General features: G+C 40.7%; 1 protein-coding gene across 4 annotated transcripts in view; it reads right to left on the bottom strand.

Annotated features, from left to right (window-relative positions):
* The window catches only part of qki2 (QKI, KH domain containing, RNA binding 2), a 34,169-nt gene extending 14,730 nt beyond the window's left edge, over window positions 1–19,439 (bottom strand). For 3 of the 4 annotated variants that reach the window (XM_057825978.1, XM_057825979.1, XM_057825980.1), the window contains exons 1-4: window positions 18,881–19,439; window positions 16,782–16,930; window positions 14,291–14,407; window positions 4,183–4,326 (exon numbers count right to left, since the gene is read on the bottom strand). In XM_057825978.1, coding sequence (XP_057681961.1) covers window positions 4,183–4,326; window positions 14,291–14,407; window positions 16,782–16,930; window positions 18,881–19,022 — 552 coding nt within the window. In that variant the 5' untranslated portion in view covers window positions 19,023–19,439. The remainder of the gene's footprint in view (window positions 1–4,182; window positions 4,327–14,290; window positions 14,408–16,781; window positions 16,931–18,880) is intronic. The other variant, XM_057825981.1, reaches the window with a different exon arrangement.
* Between the last annotated feature and the right edge of the window lie 446 nt (window positions 19,440–19,885).

Raw genomic sequence — 19,885 nt, 5'->3', positions numbered from 1 at the left:
CAAGCAATTTTCATCCTTCTGACGGATCGGACATCTATGGTAGTCAATGGCAAGCAATGAGTTTAATTTGGGGGCATTTCAGGTCATTTGCTGTTGTTTTTGGGGCATTTATGGGTCACTTCATGTTGATTTTGGGGCATTTCTGGGTTACTTCCTGTTATTTTTAGGCTACAGGACAGAAAGTCAACCAGAAATCCTTCCATATGAATAGGCAGTGACTTAAACTTAACCAGAAGTGACCTCTAAATGCCCTAAAATGAACAAAAAGTGACCTATTAACGCCCCAATAATCGGAAAATCTGGCTGCGAATGCTCTGATTTCAAATGAACCAACGTTCATTCACCTCTTCCAGTCTAGTTAACAGAGGTGGCAACTTGTTGGTTCCTTTATTTATTAATTTATTTTTTTGAACATTGACACCTTTTAAAACGATATATCGATTTTTGGCAGGAACATATCGATAACCTTTTGCGATACAAAATATCACGATATATCATCATTTCGACATTTCGTCACACCACTAATCAATAACAGCCAATGAATTGAAAAGGTGCAAATGACAATAAAGGGCATCAATTTTTTCAAAAATTAAAACGTCATATTTGAACACATAAGGTTTACTAATAGTTAAATAAGGCGAATATAGTTTTTGTTAGCGCATGAATGGCATCTCCCATTGTATATCGTATTGTATATTTAATGCATGGTATGTGTAAATTTCTTGTTTTTGTGTGTTTAGTGTGACAGTTTACCTCAACTTGACTGTAATAAACTTCAACTTTGAACTCTTTTTGAGAGACTGTTGGCTGTACTCCAATCTAGAGTCAATTTCCATCTCCACCATGTTCAGTCAATTAAATATGTCAAGGCTGATCAAAGAGTTCGGTCTAAATATTTTTTACGATCTTAATCTTAAAGCAACACTAGGTAACTTTTCAGTTTTGGTTGATTTTAGCGACGCAGGTGGACAAAAGCGGTAGTGTTTTGCCTGCGTTTTCCATGAGGAGCAGCGCACAGTGCCGTAAAAGCCTGATGTACTGGTCGCCTGCAGGTGGATTAAACGACATTTCTGTTTCCAGCGGCTGTGTGAAGGATGAATAGTAAAGGCCGAGTTATGCTTCTGCGGCAGACCTATGCCATCAAGGCAGACCCGATTTACGACCCTCCGCTGTATCGTGACGTGCACCTCATCAGAATCCTGACTGGGCGTCACGTCAATGCGTGGTGACGTGATGCAAATGGACTGTGATTGGTCCGCTTAGACTGTTGTTTCCGGCTCAGCACGAAATCACCGCCATTGTTAAAATCCCAAACATTGTTGTGCTACATGCAAAAATGGACCAAGCCGACGAGAGTATCATCGTATAGGTCCACAAGTACAACAACTTCTACAACAGGGGTGCCCAAGTCCGGACATCGAGAGCCCCTATCCAGCTTGTTTTCCATGTTGCCCTCCTCCAACACACCTGAATCAAATAAACCGGATCATTCTCAGGCTCCTGCAGAGCTTGCTGATGAGCTGATCATTTGATTCAGCTGTGTTAAAGGAGGGAGACATGGAAAACAAGCCGGATAGGGGCTCTCGAGGACCGGACTTGGGCTCCCCTGCTCTACAATGTCTCGTCAAGACATAATAAAGATTGACAAAATCCATTTGGCAAATGGCAAGCAATTCGTGGGAGGAGATTGCTGAAAATACGGGGCTGGAGGTCAGCGATTGCATTAAAAAATGGAAGAACTTCCGAGACAAGTATGTGTGTCTTCGGAAGCGAATGGCCACACGAAGCGGTGACACAGTCGGCCAAAAACTGCCAGCTTTTTATCACTTAGTCATATTTTTGGTTGGTGCTCTTTATCATTTATTGTGTACATATGTTTGCTGTGAGTCTGTGACTTATTTACATTTTACACTTCAAGTATATGAAGAATAAAGCACAGGTTGGGTGTCAAAAGAGTTGTTTTGATGTTTAATTTTCAACAACTGACAGTTCACACACTTGATACACCATCACTGATTGGGAGCGCCTCGGTGCTTTTATGATAACCATCAAGGTTTCCAATGCAGTTTGGGAAGTTCCATAGCCGCCAGAAATCTGCTATGGCTTCCCACTGACTGGTTGTAGGACACTGCAAAGAAATCGGACAAAACGTTGGACGACGCAGCTTGCTGGATTCCACCCAGTGCTAGAATTCGTAATCTGCCAGTCTCTGTCCGGCATTAACAGTCGGACAGACCACCTCTGTAACCGTCTTTTACGTCGCCTGTGCCTCATCATTTGTATGATCAACATTTGTTGTTGTTGCTCCTGGTGCTGCGTCACCAGTAGGTGAATAGTGAGATAGTGTAAACCGCTTTGAGCGCCTTGAAAGGTGGAAAAAGCGCTATATAAGTATAACACCATTTACCATTCCATGTTGATGAGCTGAAAATCCACATTCAAGCGTTCCACCTCTGTTGGCATTGTTGTGTAACCGGAAGAAAACTAGAAGTCAACAAGAGTCCCCCAAAACCATACAAACACAACGCCACACTCCTCTAGTGGCTTGTCGGTAAATTACAGAGCAACGCGTTCTTTTGCCGCAGAACTATCGAATAGTCATTGACACCGTGGGGTCTACATCGTGGATACGCTGTCACTGCAACGCAGAAGCATAACTCAGGCTTAATAATGGGGTAATTAATCCAGTTGTGGCTAAACAATAGCATATGGTGACGTTAAAAATTGAAACTTTTAATTTTGTACCATATTCACTAGAGGTGGGAATCTTAGGGGATTCTATTACAATTCAGAGGCTACGATTCGATTATTAAATCGATTATTGATGCACCCCTCACCCCCCACCCGAACTCGTCAGTGCTAACGAGGGGCGGGGGAGTTCATGCCGGCGAATGAAAGCCAGACAAATGTTTATCCTCGAGTGTCCTTTTTTGCTGGTAACCTCTCTTTATCTTTTCTTTTTTTTTTTTGTCTCCTCTGACAATTTTTTTTGTCTCTTTTGTTGCTCTGCCATCTTTGCAGACTTCTGTCTCTATAACAGATGAGGAAGGGGGAAAGTGACATATGCCGTAAAGCAGTCAGCACATTTGTAGTTTTTTTTTGTGTGGCAGGGTTCCTGCCACCCTCCTCAAAGTTAATTAGTGCCGGTGAAAGCAATACAGACCCCCTCAAGATATAGAAGAGGTGTCATTCAACTAGTTGTCAACGTTGAAAAGTTAACAAGTGTTGCCTTAAATTGTCTAGTCCTAGTCTGTAGTGTACCCTGCCTCTCATCTAAAGTCAACTGTGATATGCTCCAGAACACTCACCTCATTGAGGACAAGTAAGAATTATGGAAGACAATTGAAAATCCCAAAAGAAGACAAGCTAATGGCAAACACTTTGACGTCATGTGGCCCAATAGTGTCATTAGTTAAACATTCTGTCATCGTAGGAGACTGAACAGCGAAACACAGCACCGCCCAGTCTGTGTTATTTCGTGTCCAACACACTTGTTGCTCCTTAGCTCCAGTTACTGCCCGTTCAGAAGCTGATTTACTGCTTCAAGGCAAAGTTGCGCGGGTTACGCCAACAAGTTTCATCAGGCGAATGCCTCTGCCTTGTGCGCTAACATAGAATGAACAGGTGTTGATGCTCCTAGCGACGAGGACATCTTATGACCTTAACCTTTTCGGTTTGACTACTATAGAATTCCACCCTGTTGGTCTTTTCATTCCGTCCTAGTTTTTGCAAGAAGAAACAGCCATGTGATTTCATGTTATACGCTCATGTGCTATTTTCCACATTTGAGCACCGAAGGGAGGGCGGGATGCGTGTAGGTGGTGCTGGAGAATGCGAGCGATGCAGAGGAGTCCAATCAAAACGCTCCCTTGTGCACGGACAACAACAACAGAAAAAAAAAAAAAGAATATTGTAGCCGGTCGTTGGGAATGAAGTGAGTTGTGAACGAGTGAAAGGAGTGATGGAGTGGGGAGGATGAGTGAACAGACTCACCATTCATTCGTGCAGCCTTTCAAACAACCCGGTGTTGCCGTGGCAACCCCTTTTTGTGCGTGTTCCCTAATTACCCTAACCCCTTACACATACACACAATTTTGGACTGACAATCCCCTTCCCCCCTTCCCCCCTTCCGTGCATACCAAAACGCTAAACTCTCATCCCAGTTTCTTTTGGGATACTCACAGCGGGGACGAGGAGTTTCTTGACTTCGGTGATAGCTCGCTGCAGCTTGATCTTGGCGCGGTTGTGTGTGTCCTCCACCGTGATCAGGACGTGCAGGTCCTCGCTCAGGTGCTCCCAGTTGGGCTTGCCTCGGTTCATCTCCTCCTGGAGGGGGTACAACAACAACAAGCATACTCGGTTTGTATGCGTGGCGTGGGTTCTTTCCCATTCATGCGCTACAACGGACATCATGTCATGTGGCACCGTGGGTGTTTTTTTAATCCTCGTTATATTGGAGGTCAAAGTGACCCATTTAGAAGTTCAAGGAACACAATTTAAAAATCCCTTGTACAGTTTTGTTTAAGAGGAAGTCCTGGAATAATCCCAAAATGGCTGTTTCAAACCAAAATGCCCACTCTAATGTTTGTTTAGACCAGTGGTAATAGTTTAGGCTAATTTCTTAGTAGGAATTCATCAAAATTGTTACATCTTAATCACGGGTCCTCGGGCCTATTTCAAGCAACCTGTTATCATAAACATGAGCACCAAAATTTTATGTGAATCGGTGGAACTAGAAAACCTATTAGCAATGTTAAACATAACCATTTTTCATGCCGAGTCCTTGAAATTATGGTCAAACATTGATGCATTGCTACACCCATACATTATAGGGCATATGCTGCTTCTGATTGGGGCTCATTTGTTTGAATTGTGACAAGATTGTCAAAATTTTTGGCTTATAATTCTCCCTCAATGGTTGTTTCAAACCTCCGTAAAACATTTTAGTGCAGCAAATTATGATAGCCGAGACAGCCTAAAGCGCTTTTTTTTTTTTTTTTTTTACAAGGGTTCGTGCACTTAGAAAACTTGAATGTCTTTTTGCATGATAAGCCCCTTAAAAAATATTCAGATGATGGACAGAGGTGAGCGGAGTAGCCCAGAAATTTTCTCAAGCAAGAGTAGCGTTCAAAATAATATTGCTCAAGTAAAAGTAAGAGCAGCATCCAAAAAATATACTCAAGTACAAGTAAAACAGTATTTAGTGAAAAGAATACTCAAGTAACATTGTGAGTAACTGCGTACTATGTTTGATTTTTATTAATTTTTTTTTTTTAACAAAGCTATTTTTTATCAGCATAAAGTTTTCTATATGAAATCATAGACTTCATAATTGTATTGATGGATCACATCCGTCAGCCACTGCGCAACACCGTCAAGTAAGCGGCTGTCCTACAGTCCGGTCGCAGTTAGTCAACACATTCAGCGATCCAACGCCGGATTTAGGTTGAAAAAGTACTAAAGCTGTACCGCATACAAACAGAAAGGATTGTCTCAGAAGTGATTTGTTTGAGGATTCAAGGTAATTATATTTTTCGTACCATGCATGCATTTATAGAAACGTGAAAAAAATGAATGGGAGAAATTAACAGCTACGGACTTGCATTCTTCTGTGACATATTTATGTAAAATAAATGCTAACTGCACGTTTTTTATGCTTTTAACCAAGAATAAAAACTGTTTTATGTCCATATCTATAAAGAATTCAGGGATTTAAGCATTTATTCACAAGAATTTTCGCCGGAAAAGCTCTGTTTACATATGGCGGCCACCACATTGACTGACAGACTTGCATCGTACTTCGACATATTTACGTAAAATGAATGCTAACTGCACGGATTTTTTTTTTTGCTTTTTTTAAGCATTTATTTACAAGAATTTTCAACGAAAAAAAAGCTCTTTGTCTGTGGTTCCACTCGGTCAGCTTTGGCGGCCACGTCAACAATGCAGGCTCCCTATTAATCGGCCGCGTGCACCATAACCCGTCAATATCATTATGAAGTCTATGATGAACTATTGCTATTACTTTGTACAATAACCTATTACGTAACCAGATTAAGCCAAAGAAATACAAACCCAAAAAATGAATTCTGGCGAGAGGGGGAAAAAAAATCTACAGAAATGAAGCATTATTCATCCAAAAAGCATGAGTGCCCTGTAGTGGAGACAACATATTTCCTATTATGACATTAAAAGGAGCATATATCCGTTTTTCCTTGGTCAATCGGTGCCAAATAAAAACTGGGAAAGATTCAAATCCACGCTTTCCAGTTGACGGCAGCGCTCTATGTCAAATACTTAAATTTTTCCGGTGCTGTAAAGACTACACATAATTGAAAATGGCTGGTGTTATCATAGAACAGCAATCTTGAGTCTGATTGGTATAATGGAGACATGTAATTATTGTTGCGACATCTCAAAGGTGTAACTAGTAGAGCCATCGTTGGCATCGCTTGCAAAAAAAGTAAAATCTAATAAGTAAAGAGAAAAAATGTAACAACTAGTGTATAGCCCAGCCAAACTACTCTTACAAGTACAATTTTCTCAAAAAGCTACTCAAGTAAACGTAACAGAGTACATGTAATGTGTTACTACCCACTTCTGATGATGGATAAACAATTTTAAAAGCTAGAAGTGTTTTATTAACATAAAATTATACAAATGAAATGGTCAGTTCAACATATTTCCAATGACATTTTGCAATTCATTGAGTCAGTAATGAGATATAATTATTGGAAACAGGAGTTTTGTATAAAAAAAAAATCACCTGTTTGTCATGGGTTGTGAAACTTAAACTCCCTTAATCAGTAAACCTTCCCGCAATTTTCTGACAGCTCACAATTGTTGCAACACACTTCACAGTCATTACACTTTCACCGTTAACAACACTGAAGTTACTTGGTAAATCCGACCACAAGAGAGTTGACCTTTAAATGACTGATGACTTCACTTAGGAAAAAAATGCACTAGCATTTATGTCAGTAGTAATTACTACTTTCGCATGAGCCATTTAATTGCATTTTTGACTCAGTGATGTACAGATATTCTTTTTGTAAATACAGCGATCCCTCGTTTTTCGCGGTTAATGGGGACCACAACCCATCGCGATAAGTGAAAAACCGCAACGTAGCGCCCTTCCCCAAAAAAGATTTTTTTGTGTGTGTTCAATGTATTTATTCAGGTTTAGCATAAGAAAGAGATACATATAAGACATGTTTTTTCACTTTTTTTCACAGAACTATATAAATATATATTTTTTTAAACTTGTATGTATGTATCTGGCGGAAAACAGACAAGGCTGAAAAACCTCTTGCACGCTTCTTTAAAATAAACTGCTGTATTTTAAGCCAAAGAACTGTTGTGTTTGATAGAACAATATGTCTATATGCTGCCATAGCAGTTTCGCGCTGCATTAAGCCCCCCAACTATTTTTAATTTGTCCGTTTTACCCTGGAGACCCCCGTTTACATACACCGCACAACCGCTTTTGTTTCAACCCAGCCATAAAAAGAAGGTAAGTATTTTTATTATTGGAAATGTCTGTCATTTTTAGCTTAGTATCATTAATTGATGTCTGATATTTAGTTTAAAACAAAAACACCTTTAAAAATGTATTCACTCACATATTACGTCGCAATGAAAAATATAGTGTCTGTTCACGGATATCCACCTCTTATCTATCGCTAAATTGTATTTTTTTTTTATATTACTGTTGCATTTTCTTCGATATTTTAGATGATAAATAATCGATCCAAACCAAAAAAAAAAAAAAAAAAGGGGGAAAAAAACGTTTAAAAGGGTAAATATCTGAAACGTAAAAAACTTCACCGCTCCTTGATGTCTGGGATTTCTGCATTGCAACCCTTGTTATATTCCCATGTTTCACTCATAAAATCCCCAAAAAGTCCGGCTTGACAATCGGTGATACATGCTAGACAGAGTTTTTGGATCGAAACAAGTTAAGTATACGACAATATCTCATTAAAATCATGGTGTCTTTAAACATGCTCTCTCATGCTCTCAACTCCAGTTAGGGTTTAGTGGTTTAATTTTTTTTTTTCTTTTAAATGCCAACCTGTTCAAAAATTTTCTTAGTATATGATAATATATAATATTCTTATTCACAGAATATTGAGATTTTAAGCTTTCCAATGATGCATCACACATGTATATAGAACAATTTTTATATTTGGCCAATTTGGGGGTCTCAGAGTGGAACGTCAAGTCACCTGAGTGTTTTCTGCCATACACTAGTATTTTAATAAATGGTTTTTAAGCACTTCAAATGTAAAAATTATGATAAGTTTTAAACATGTCACTGTCCCACTGAATTATTTTCAAACAAGAATAAAGCAGAACAATGCTTGGCTTTATTAAATGCTTCATTGAGTGAGTCCACTCAAATCCGCGTAAGCTGCTCACTTCCACACAATGACTTGCCACAGCAACTGTTTAACAAGTTAAACCATGATTGACGCACGCATCGCTATGAAGTTCGTGTCTCTGGCAAGATCAAACCCAAACGTCTGTCAATCATCGTTAACTTTAATAAGCAACGCCAGTGCATCATTTTGAGAGGTTTATGAGAAGAACTGGGAATCCTTGGGCACCAAACGATTAGATTACTTTTTTTTTTTTTTTTAATGTTTTGTTCATTAGTTCCAAAATTGTTCAAAAATTCTCTCAGGCTAAACCAAACTACTATTTCAGTATCAAGTTAACATATACAGTGGGGAGAACAAGTATTTGATACACTGCCAATGGGGTTTCCCATTGACAGTATATCAAATACTTGTTCTCCCCACTGTAACAGTATACAAATATACAAAAATAACAGTAAATAAAATACTCCAGTCTCCATTCTGCATCAGCAGCTTTAAACTACATTCAATTAATTCAATGTTGTGAATCAACCGTTACAGTTGTTAAAATTGCTCCCGTTATTCCATAATTTCCCTTCTGTCTACTTTTGACATGTCAAAGTCTTAAAACTGTTTCATCATTTAAAGATAGATTCAAGACAAGATTTTGCCGATTTAGGAGTATTTTAGATAAAAAGTTAATTAGGTTCGCTACAAAAGAGCCTTCTAGAAAAGTCTACTGCTTTAAGATGGCGGCTGTTTACTAACGTCGACAAGTCTGTCATTTCGCATCTCTGTTCAATAATACATGTTCTAACACCGCCGTCGACTGTCATTTTGCATCTAGTTCTACATATATATGATATCTACTGTAGCCGTTTGTTTGTAGCAACTAGCAACTAGGTGTTGTTTGTAGCGTCTGTCGGCCGCATTCAGGTATGATTGTTTTTTTTATCTAGTGGCATGAGTTGAACATGATATTTACTCTCGATCCGTTCCTCATTGCATCCCAAAGACTGCGCCTACGGTGTTTTACTTCCAATTTACCTGGTATAATTCAATAATCGGAATTTAAATGTTTGTGAATTGTTCTCGAATCTTCCACGGCCGAATCGCAAATAATCTAAGAATCGGAAATTTCGCACGCCTCTATTTATAAGTAGGGTTGGGCACCGAGCATCGATGGGAACCGGTTCTAACACTCCGATGCTCCCGGAATCGTTTGAATTTTAAAATTTCAATTCCATGTTTCGATGCCCTAACCGCCAAGCGGGAAAAAAATTGCTTGAGTTCAAAGACTTATATTCATATACAAGTTATAATTAGCCCTGTGAGAAGTTCATATAATCTAAAAAATCATCAAGAAGTTAAGACTTTAATTAACCATGCAATTTTTTTTTACCCTGCCTCTTAAAAGAATCGGACTCCAGAATCGTTCGGAACCGGAATCGAAACATGGAATCGGAACCGGAATCGTTCAATTTTAAAAAATGCCCAACCCTATTTATGAGTCCGTATTCTACAGCATCAACCTCACAAGCAGCTTCTATTGGAATCCTACATCACAATGCTGCTAGTCATAAACATTAGCACCACAGCCGGGCATTGATCCCGCCAAAAGACAGAGATCATGAACAATTCCTTTTAACGTCTCTGCTCTTGTTCATATTTTATAACTCCGCAAAAAGTAATAGGAGATGAATATTTGATGCAACCACACGCTGGCGGAAAGTGAAGTTACGAAAGAGTCCGCAGTGTGGGGCGTGCACTCGGGGGTGAGAGACGGCCTGCTCTGCGAATGTTTTGTCAAGTGAGATGTATCGTTTTGAAGAGCACTAAAAGTCAACATCTTTCTCTCGCTCCCCCCTCCCACTGTGTCTCTGTTTTCCTTCCTCTGTGTGTGCGTCCATCTCGGAGGGTGTGCGGGGTAGGGAATGTTCTAGAGAAAGGGAGAGAGAGAGAAAGAGAGGTGGGTGGGGGGCGTCGGATGGAATGCTGGACTTGCTCCACCTGCCGTTTGGAAAGCTGGAGTCGTCTAAAGGGAGGAGACAACAGGGGAGAGGAAGGAAAGACAGATGGACATAGCAGCGGGACAAGAAGAGACAAAGTGAAAACACATTGTGGGTGGTGGAGATTAAATAGATCCATAGATAGATAGATGAGTAATCCATAGACAGACAGACTGCGCGTGATGGAAAGTGTGATTTCAGTCGATCTTTAGCGGCAACAGGCAATTTCATTAGACACTGTAGTTTTGCCCATTTCCTACAGTAATCTATTGCACAATCTTGACTTGTGATGTCTGGATGTCTCGTGAAACGAGTCGTCAAAATTTTTTGGAGCATGTTAAAGGAACAGTACTTCCTGTGAAAACAGGAAGCGAGACTATACTTGTCGACAATTGATCTATCGTCTTTGAAGTCTTTTATTGGGTTTGGGAGACAATTTGCATTGAAAAAGCCCAGAAAGTCTTTTTTCAGGTTATTCTAGTTGGTCTGTCCTATCTAGCAGTTGAGGGAAACTGATTTTCATTGGTATGTAGCATGCAAATAAGCTTCATTCTCACTGGACTGAATTTAAATATGGGAAAATGCTTCACTCTAATTGGCTGTTGGTGAGATCTCGAAGGGATATAATTTATAATACAATGACCTTGCATTTTAATAATTTGTTGTGGAGTCTTAGAAGTCTTTCTACCATTGCGAATCAGAATCAACCAAGGGTTTAGCAACTCTGCACAATCCTGCAGAGGCAATATGGCTGAAATAAAAGAGAGGAGGAGATTTTTAGAAGTGGCTCTAGTTCAATCACTTGACAATACAGCTTGCGGTATTCGTCTCTTGCACATATATTGGCATCAATGACCATAAACTTTGCTATATAATCCACAGTTTCACATACTATTATTAATTATTGGAGGGTGCCACTCATTTGTATGCATTTGTATTTCCAGCCTGGGGCAAAACTGTTCCTTAGTATAAATCTAAGAAGGATTTTCTTCAGTAAGATTCATAATGAGCCATATTCTGTTAGCATTTACAATGCTTATTCACTGGCCACCAATTGAAAATAAATGGCTGGTAACCAATTCAGGGTGTACCCGCTTAATGCTGTAGTTAGCTGGGATAGGCTCCAGTACCTCCGCGACCCTCGTGAGGAAAAGCGCCAAGGAAAATAAATGAATGAATGAAAATGACATATCAAAACTATGGGCGTGTATTCGTAAATAAGTGACTCCAATCAAAGGAGACAAAAAAAAAAAAACATTTACATGATTAACAATCACAACGAAACCAACAAGCAGGTTTTTAAAACAAAAGTACCCAAGGAAAACCTACATAAGTATGACGGGGAGAACATAGGAAGAACAGAATCAAGATTCAGCCCTGAAACCTCAGAAACGTGAGGCAGACAAGCTAACTCGTCGCACACTGTGTTGCCTTAATATCAGTGATCCCTTCTTTTTCGCGGTTAATGGGGATCGCGAAAATCGGTGAATTAGAGGCGGCACTTAGTTACATTAAGAAAAAAATGTTTTTAATTTTTTTTGTGTGTGTGTTCAATGTATTTATTCAGATTTAACAGCATTGGAAAGAGATACAGTACATTTAAAACAGGTTTTTCCCTTGCCCTACCCCCCAAAGTTTAATTGAAAAAACCCCAAAACAAACAAACGAAAAAAATACTTATTCAGTGATCCCTCGCTACTCCACCCTTCAAATTTGGCATTCCAGTCCAACGCAGATTTTTTTTAAGCCGATCGCGCTGTCTCACGCTCGCTACCGCCTTCGTCAGAGAGTGAACTGGAGTTGCTTATTCAAATAAACGATGATTGACAGACGGTTAAGCTTTGATCTTGCCAGAGATTTGACCTTCAAAGTGCCTCATGCGTCAATCATCGTTTGACTTGTTAAACAGTTTCTGTGGCAACTCACTGTGTGTAAGTGAGCAGCTGGGGCGGATTTGAGTGGACATTCAATGAAGCATTTAATAAAGACAAGCATTTTTTTTACTTTTGCATCTACTTTACTTGGGCATCTACTTTTTTTCTTGTCTAAAATAATTCTGTGGGATAGTAACATGTTTAAAACTTATGATAATTATTGCATTTAAAATGCTTAAAAACATTTATTAAAATATATATATACGTAAAGGTAAATACACTTTGGGAAAAAATGTGAAAAAAATAATTATCTCTTATATGTATCTTTTTCCAATGGTAGCTCTGAATAAATACATTGAACAAAAAAATGTTTTTTTGTCTTTTGTTTTTTTTTTAAAAAGGTTTTTAACTCGCGACGGGTTCTGGTCCCCATTAACTGCTTTTTTTTTTTTTTTTTTTTTTTTGAAAAGAAAATCCACAATGGACTGAAGGCGTGAAATTTGAAACGCGAAGTAGCAAGGGATCACTGTAATCCATTTCGTGTACAGCAATTAGTTATGTCTTTTTCGCATACTTTTGCACCCGAGTCCGAGACACCTGATTTTGAGAATCTGCCAATGCCGAGTCCCGATCCGATATTAAAAAAAAGGTGTTTTTGGTTTGTTTTTTTTTAGTTTCACAAAAGTTCCAAACATGTTACAGTAGCGTAGTTTTTATAGTACATCCAATTCTGCTTTTTCAGGGAGTGTTGCAGAGTATAAAACATATATATTTTTGTATATTTTGGCAATGCCATTGTATTTCTGGATATTTTGTTACTTTTTAGTTCTTAAAAAGTAAAAGAAAAATATATACATTAGGCCTGAATGATATTGGAAAAAAAAACATTGCGATATACTGTATATTGCCAAGGCTCAACACTTACTTTTTAGTTGCACTGGTGCGCCCAACTTTTATCTTAAGGTGCACCAGCACAAAATGTAGGCAAACACACATTTTTCATTGCATCACCTTTAACGCCATAGTTTTAAACACTCTCCATAACATTCATATAATTTATTCATTCATTCATCTTCTGAACTGCTTATCCTCACAAGGGTCGCGGGGGGGCTGGAGCCTATCACAGCTAACTCCAGGCAGAAGACGGTGTACAACCTGAATAGGTTGCCAGCCAGTCGCAGGGCACATATAGACACACAACCATTTACGCACACACTACACTACATTTACTACACACCTACGGACAATTTGGAGTGTTCAATCAGCACACCATGCATGTTTTTCTGGGATGTAGCTAGAACCTGAAGAAAACCCACGCTTATTTTTAAACAAGAATAACATAGAAAAATGTTTTCTTTATTAAATCCTTCATTGAGTGAGTCCACTCAAATTCACTCACGCTTTGACGCTCACGCTGCCGGGAACAACCTCTCGACAACGAAGATTGACTAAACAATGATTAACACATTTGTGCCTTCGAATGTTGCACTACCGAGCCTTTCTCTCACCAGATCAAAGCTACAAACCTGTCAATCATCGTTAACTTTAAGTGCTAAATGCCAGCTGCACTGGTGAGCAAGAAAAGCAACAGGAGGGAGGGTGAGAGGCTGTACAAGCATGAAGCAGAAAAACATAAATATATTTTTTAAATAAAAAAAAAACAAAAACGATCCTTTTCACCCGATTCCGATCCTCTGAAAAATAGCGTGATCAGCCCAGTTTCCGATCACGCGACTGGATCGGGACATCCCTAACAGCAATATGTTCCCAGCTATCTGCTTAAACCCCCATCTGCTGTATTTGTTTTTCTTAAATGTGCCTAAATTGCCGCAAGATGCTGCCAAAAATGACGCTTAGCATGTTTGTACATTGACTAGGCTTCTGCAGACCTAACAACTACAAATAAAGTGACACTTCACAACCCAAGGGGGAGCTCTGGAGTCAAAGCTGTCCCTTGCCACTCCTTTAATAGGCTAGCCCTTTCAGTAAATGCAATAAAACAAGATCTGCAAACGACCCCTGGAGTCCATTAAAGAGCGCCGCGTACCTTCTTCTTGTCCCGCATTGAGCCTTTCCCGCGCACCATGATCTTGCAGCCTGTCTCCGCCTCCAGCTGTTTGGCCGTCAGTCCGCGCGGGCCCAGGATCCTCCCGACAAAGTTGAACTGTGGACCCCCAAAAAAGATAAAAAGAATATCATACACAAGGGGGTCGCATATTATACCAGTCCATTTGAGATCAGCCTGTGTGATGTGTTTGCGTTACCAGGCGAGACTAAAATAGATCATTAGGGGGACCGCTTGGCGGCATGAGTGGACGGCGACACTCGCTTAACCTTATCTGTCACGGAGACTGAGTGATTAACAAGACAGCTGCCCCGTGTGTTTGAGCGCGTGTGCGTATCCTCGTCACACATACACAATTCTTTCTCAGTAGCTACACGTCGACGGCCCGCTGACCTCTGACTCACATGGGCGCGCACGCACTGATAGAGTCGAACGGCTCCTCTAAATTTAACCTTGATCTCAAGCGTTGGCCCTGCCGTCATGTGAGTGAGGACAGCCTGTCATTGTACTTGCTGATTGGCAAGCTGATGCGTGGTGATGGTGGAGGGGAGGTGAAGGGTAGAAGGGAGAAAAAAACACAAACAACAATAAAAATTGTAGAGGAAAAAAAATCATGTGAGCCCTTCAATCTGGATCAACACAACTCATATTGAAGTACTTAACTGTACTTGGCAGTGTCCGGGAGGATGTACCGGATGCACGCGTGCTTCATTGGGCCTTATATTTAGGGCAGGGGAAAGACTTAATCCACCTTTTTAAGAGCCTATAAATATGGAATGAGGCGTCACGCTGATTAAAATTGCACGACTGATCCGCATTTATAAGAAAAGAAAATTTGGAAACTAAATGCTGCAATTTGATCCCCATGTCGCCATGAACCAAGCATCATTAAAAATTACCAGGTTTTTTGATAATTGTTTCTTATCGGGGTGATGACTTTAGAAACCATTTAATTGTCATTCATTTGAAGACTAAATCGCCTTTTTAGTTGAACTCATTGGTTGTCATTGACGGTAATAGACGTCTAATACATTTTATCATTTCCTACAAGCCCTCCCAGTCAAAATTGATTAGATGTCAATCACAGTCAATAGCAGCCAGTGCCGTGTTCTTGATAAAATATTTCCCGTAATTTTCGGGCTCTAAGCCGCAACTTTTTTCCTTCATTTTGAATCCCGCGGCTTATTTCTTGATTTATTTGGGTTAATAGGTTACACGTTATTTGAGCGGCGTCATAAGACTGTCATAGGACTGTCATAATTATGACATGACACTATCATGGGCATTACTGAATGCTTATGACAGATGTCATTAAGCGTCATCCGGCAAATTACATCAGTAACTCAATTTATGTCCAGCTTCGATGTTTTTTACATCCATTCAAAAGTGAGATAATTTGCTGGATAACATTAAATGACATCTGTTATAAGCATTCATTAATGCTCATGACAGTGTCATGTCATAATTATGATTGTCTAATGACAGTTTTATGGTGCCACTGTCAAATAAAGTGTTGCCAAATACCATAACTAGCAATTAATGAAAGAACTGGAACAGGAACTGAAGAAGTAATTAGCACAGAACATGAATTTTGACTGCCATTTACATCTGTAGCGCTACAATGCATGCTCGGAGGCATGTTGGACGACAACAGTGTTGACAGCAGGGGGCAGCAGAGGTTGACTGTCTCCCCCAAGGGAGCAGTAATGGTCATATGAAGCTTCTTGAAGCAATAAAATTTTGCAGCCAATTGGTTCAAAGCTTCATGGTGGTTCATTTGATCTTATGACAGTCGTATGATGCCGCTGTCGAATAAAGTGTTACCGGTTAATGTATTTTTGTGTAAATATCCCATAATACAGTGAGGACAGCTACGGTTTATAGTCCAGTGCGGCTTATGTACAAACAATGTTTTTCGTGCCAAATTTGGTGGGTGGTGGCTTACAGTTAGGTGCGCCTTATAGTGAAAAAATTAAGGTACGCTTTCTTCTTATGCTAACAACCACAACACATACTTTGTGAATACTGCACATGGTCAGATAGTAAATAAGTTAACTTCAGGCCAACATTTCATATTGTTGGGACGAACCGATAGAGGCTTGCTTCCTTATGATTCTGCCATCTAATATGTCTCCTTCACATGCCATCAGTTTACACCCTCATTTTTTCATTAAATCCTACAAAATGTTGTGAAAATGCACATTTGGTCAGGGTAATTTCCAATTAACTCAAGCCGCCATTGTTGCTGTAAAGCGTCTTTTATAGTGTTTTTTTTTCCTATTGCTGCTGATTGTCTAAAATTCCCTTCGTTTCTGCTTTTATACAGATAGTTTCAATGACATTGACAGGTCTATTGAAGCCCGACAGACTTTTTGCCCTCGCTCGGCCACTGACAACAGATAAAAAGGGACCAGAGCGAAAAGTAAACAGCTGGGCACAGGGGTTCAAAGGTCACACACTGGCCCCCACTCACATCGGGATATTCTTTGACCGGCACGTAGAGCTTCTCTTGCAGCTGGGCCACCGGACCGACAGCTTCGGGTAGTTCCTCCATGTCACGACCGTTGAACATACCTCCGTTGACTGTGTCATTGTACATGTCCTTGCGAACCCGCCCGATCTCTGCCGTATAAAGAGAGAAGAAATTGAGACACCGCTGACAATATCTCCCGCTATGTTTACACACACGTCCCCCTTCAACCCAGTAAATACACTCAGGAGGTCACAGTGACCCAATAATGAAACTGAATGGGAAGGATTGCTCATTTTGAAAACATGTGCAATGTCTGCTCTTATGCGCAGAGGCCTTATTAAAACATTGTCATGCTTGTAATGTTTGTTTAGGCGCGACCCGGCAGCCCACAATGCCTCAGTAATGACACCCCAGCGCAATAATAAGTGCTTACATGCCGAGCGCACGCACACACACAAGCATGGCCCAATGGCTGCCTTGAGGCGCAAATATCGTCTGACCTCAGCAGGCTTGGTGGCTAGCTACAAGCCCTTAACAACCTGTTGTGACCCTCAACTTTTGGGTCACGGCAACACTTTGCCACGGAATAATGAGATGAGAGGTTAGCAATACGCCATCATTAATGGATAGTTGTCACATTAATTATCATTAGTTTATGTGCAGCACGTGTTCAACGTCCACCCAATTGGACTAAAGGGTGAGCAGCCGGCATTTGTTGCGTCTGGGCGCCTCTCCACATAACTCAGGCTGGGCCAGAACACACCGAACATGGGCCACTTTGATTCTAAACGCGGCTGTCACGCTATCATGTGGTCCGAGAAAGAGGCGCTCAGCCTTCTGCCAATATGTGTTTATCTTTTTCACTTCCGTTAACAGCGATAGACTTCAAAATGGAATGGTCGTCTATCACTGCCAATGGCAGCCAATAAGTTCATATATGAAATACCATTAAAGTAATGACACCAGTAGAAGGTTGTTGACCTCTTTCTTTCATTTCAGTGTTGTAAGTGTTAATATGTCAAATTTACTATGGGATCAATTAAAACTAGTGCTGCCGATACGAGTATCAGTATTGATTCTGCACTAAATGAACGCCATTGGTATCGGGGAATACTAAGTAATAACATGCCGATGCCGCGCAATATATTCTTTTTTAGATGCCCAAAATGGCTGCCAGCTAAACATACCACTATTAAAAAGGAGTACTTGTCGCCCTTCACAAGATGATGATTATAGACGTCCAATCGCGTGGCGTCCAATCATCCTTCTGCAGTGAATTTAAATGAGTTTATCACTAGTAGACGGCAAATCCATTTAAGTGGGAGGGTGGCAGCGAATGAATGTTCGATGTTGACAGAGGTCCAGTCATCTTTCTGCTGTTAATTTAAATTACTTTATCACTAGTATTTGGCAAGGGCAGGCAGCATATGATCTGACGTCCAGTGATGTCAATGGCCATGAGTTAAGCAGTGTCTGACCATGCAATGACAGCAATTACATTACATTCAAGTGAGTATTTAGTGATTTAGTGTTGAAAAAAATTCTTTTTTTCAAAACACGTGATATCGGTCCAGTATCGGCATTGGTGGGGATCGGTACTGGTAGGCAAAAAATATTAGTGCGAAACTAGCAATAATGATGAACTTTTAGAGGAAATCTGGTTCATCTACCACCGTCAGTGGCAGGCAATGAGTTAAAATGAAATATTTCACTCAAGTCAGGAGTGACAAGCTTTAAAAAAGTTGAAAAAAATGACATGCTGACATAATTGGAATGATGTGATTATCAGAGTATCAGACAAGAGGAATGAGCAAGTCACCCAGTGACATGTTGTGTCGTTCCTGCACAGGGATGGGCTGCATCACTCCCACCATAAGCCTTCGCATTAGGTCACTGGCAAAGACTAACAACTGTCTGTTTGTTCCCATCACCAACTCACTCACTCACACACACTCTCATTCAGTCACTCTGTGTGCATGTCTGTGTGTGTCGCTGATAAACCACAGATAAAGTTGTATTGTATAAGACCTAAATTTTGCGAAATGTCATATTTGGCTTGTTGAAAGTAACAAGTTGGACCCCGCCCCTCACCACCTTACCTTCATCTAGCAGCCGCTCCAGATGCGTAAAGATGCCACTGAAGTTGGGCAGTGAACTCATCACCTTCCGGTCGTTCATCAGTTGCATTAAATAGTCCGGGTTGGACTTGGGTCTCTCCTTCACCTCTGTCTCCCCAACCATGGTTGAAGCTTCGATTCAAAATAACTCTTGTGGGATTTAAGATTTCAAATAAATTTGGTGTAGCGGAGGGGGGCGGTTAAAAGACAAAAAATAAAAATCCCCAGGCGCAGCGATGCCAGGACACCACCGTCTTCCGGCCGACGAGCGTGCCTCTCGAGCGGCTACTCTTCAAATCACGGCCGCCCCCCCCCGAATCGGTTCCGAGCCCGACTCGTCTCCGGATGATGCGAGCCCCTCCTCGACCACCCCCGACGACTCTAAAGTTTTTTTTTTTTAAGGGAAGGGGGAAGGGGGGGAGGAAAAAGTTCCCTAAAGAGTTGTTGGAAGTAGACCGCAAATAAGTTGGTGGTGGCGGCAGCGGCGGTGTCGCGGACCCGGGCTCGCTATCATATGATTACAGTAGTGCGAGTGAGCACGAGTGGGGCTCTGGGGAGCGCGCAGCGCGTTACCGCCAACGCCTGAGGGGTGGAGGCTCGTGCTCGTCCCCATTGAGTACTACAGCAGCACCGCCTCCCCTCCAGTGTGGCGTCGTGCACACGCACGTACAATAAAATACCGACAAGGCAACGTGAAGGTATGCGCATCTGTTGCTTCACCTCAACTGTCCATTCTGACCTGAAGGGCGCAAACTCGTGCCTTTAGCCGTGTTAGTGCTAGTTAAGCTATGCTAATTAGCTTAGCACATAAAAAAAGGTTTTGTCTTTTTCTGGCCAAAATAGGCCTATGTATTCGATTTTAAAATAATTATTAAGTAATTCATTTTAATCACATTGTTGGCGTGCAGAAATGGATAGTAACGCATTACATTTACTCAGTTACATTTACTTGAGTATCTTTTTGAGAAAAAAGTACTTCTTAAGCCC

This window comes from Corythoichthys intestinalis, chromosome 21, assembly GCF_030265065.1.
Source record: "Corythoichthys intestinalis isolate RoL2023-P3 chromosome 21, ASM3026506v1, whole genome shotgun sequence".
NCBI classification, from domain to species: domain Eukaryota; kingdom Metazoa; phylum Chordata; class Actinopteri; order Syngnathiformes; family Syngnathidae; genus Corythoichthys; species Corythoichthys intestinalis.
Note: the sequence above shows the minus strand (reverse complement) of the source record. Positions and strands in the feature narration are given on the sequence as shown.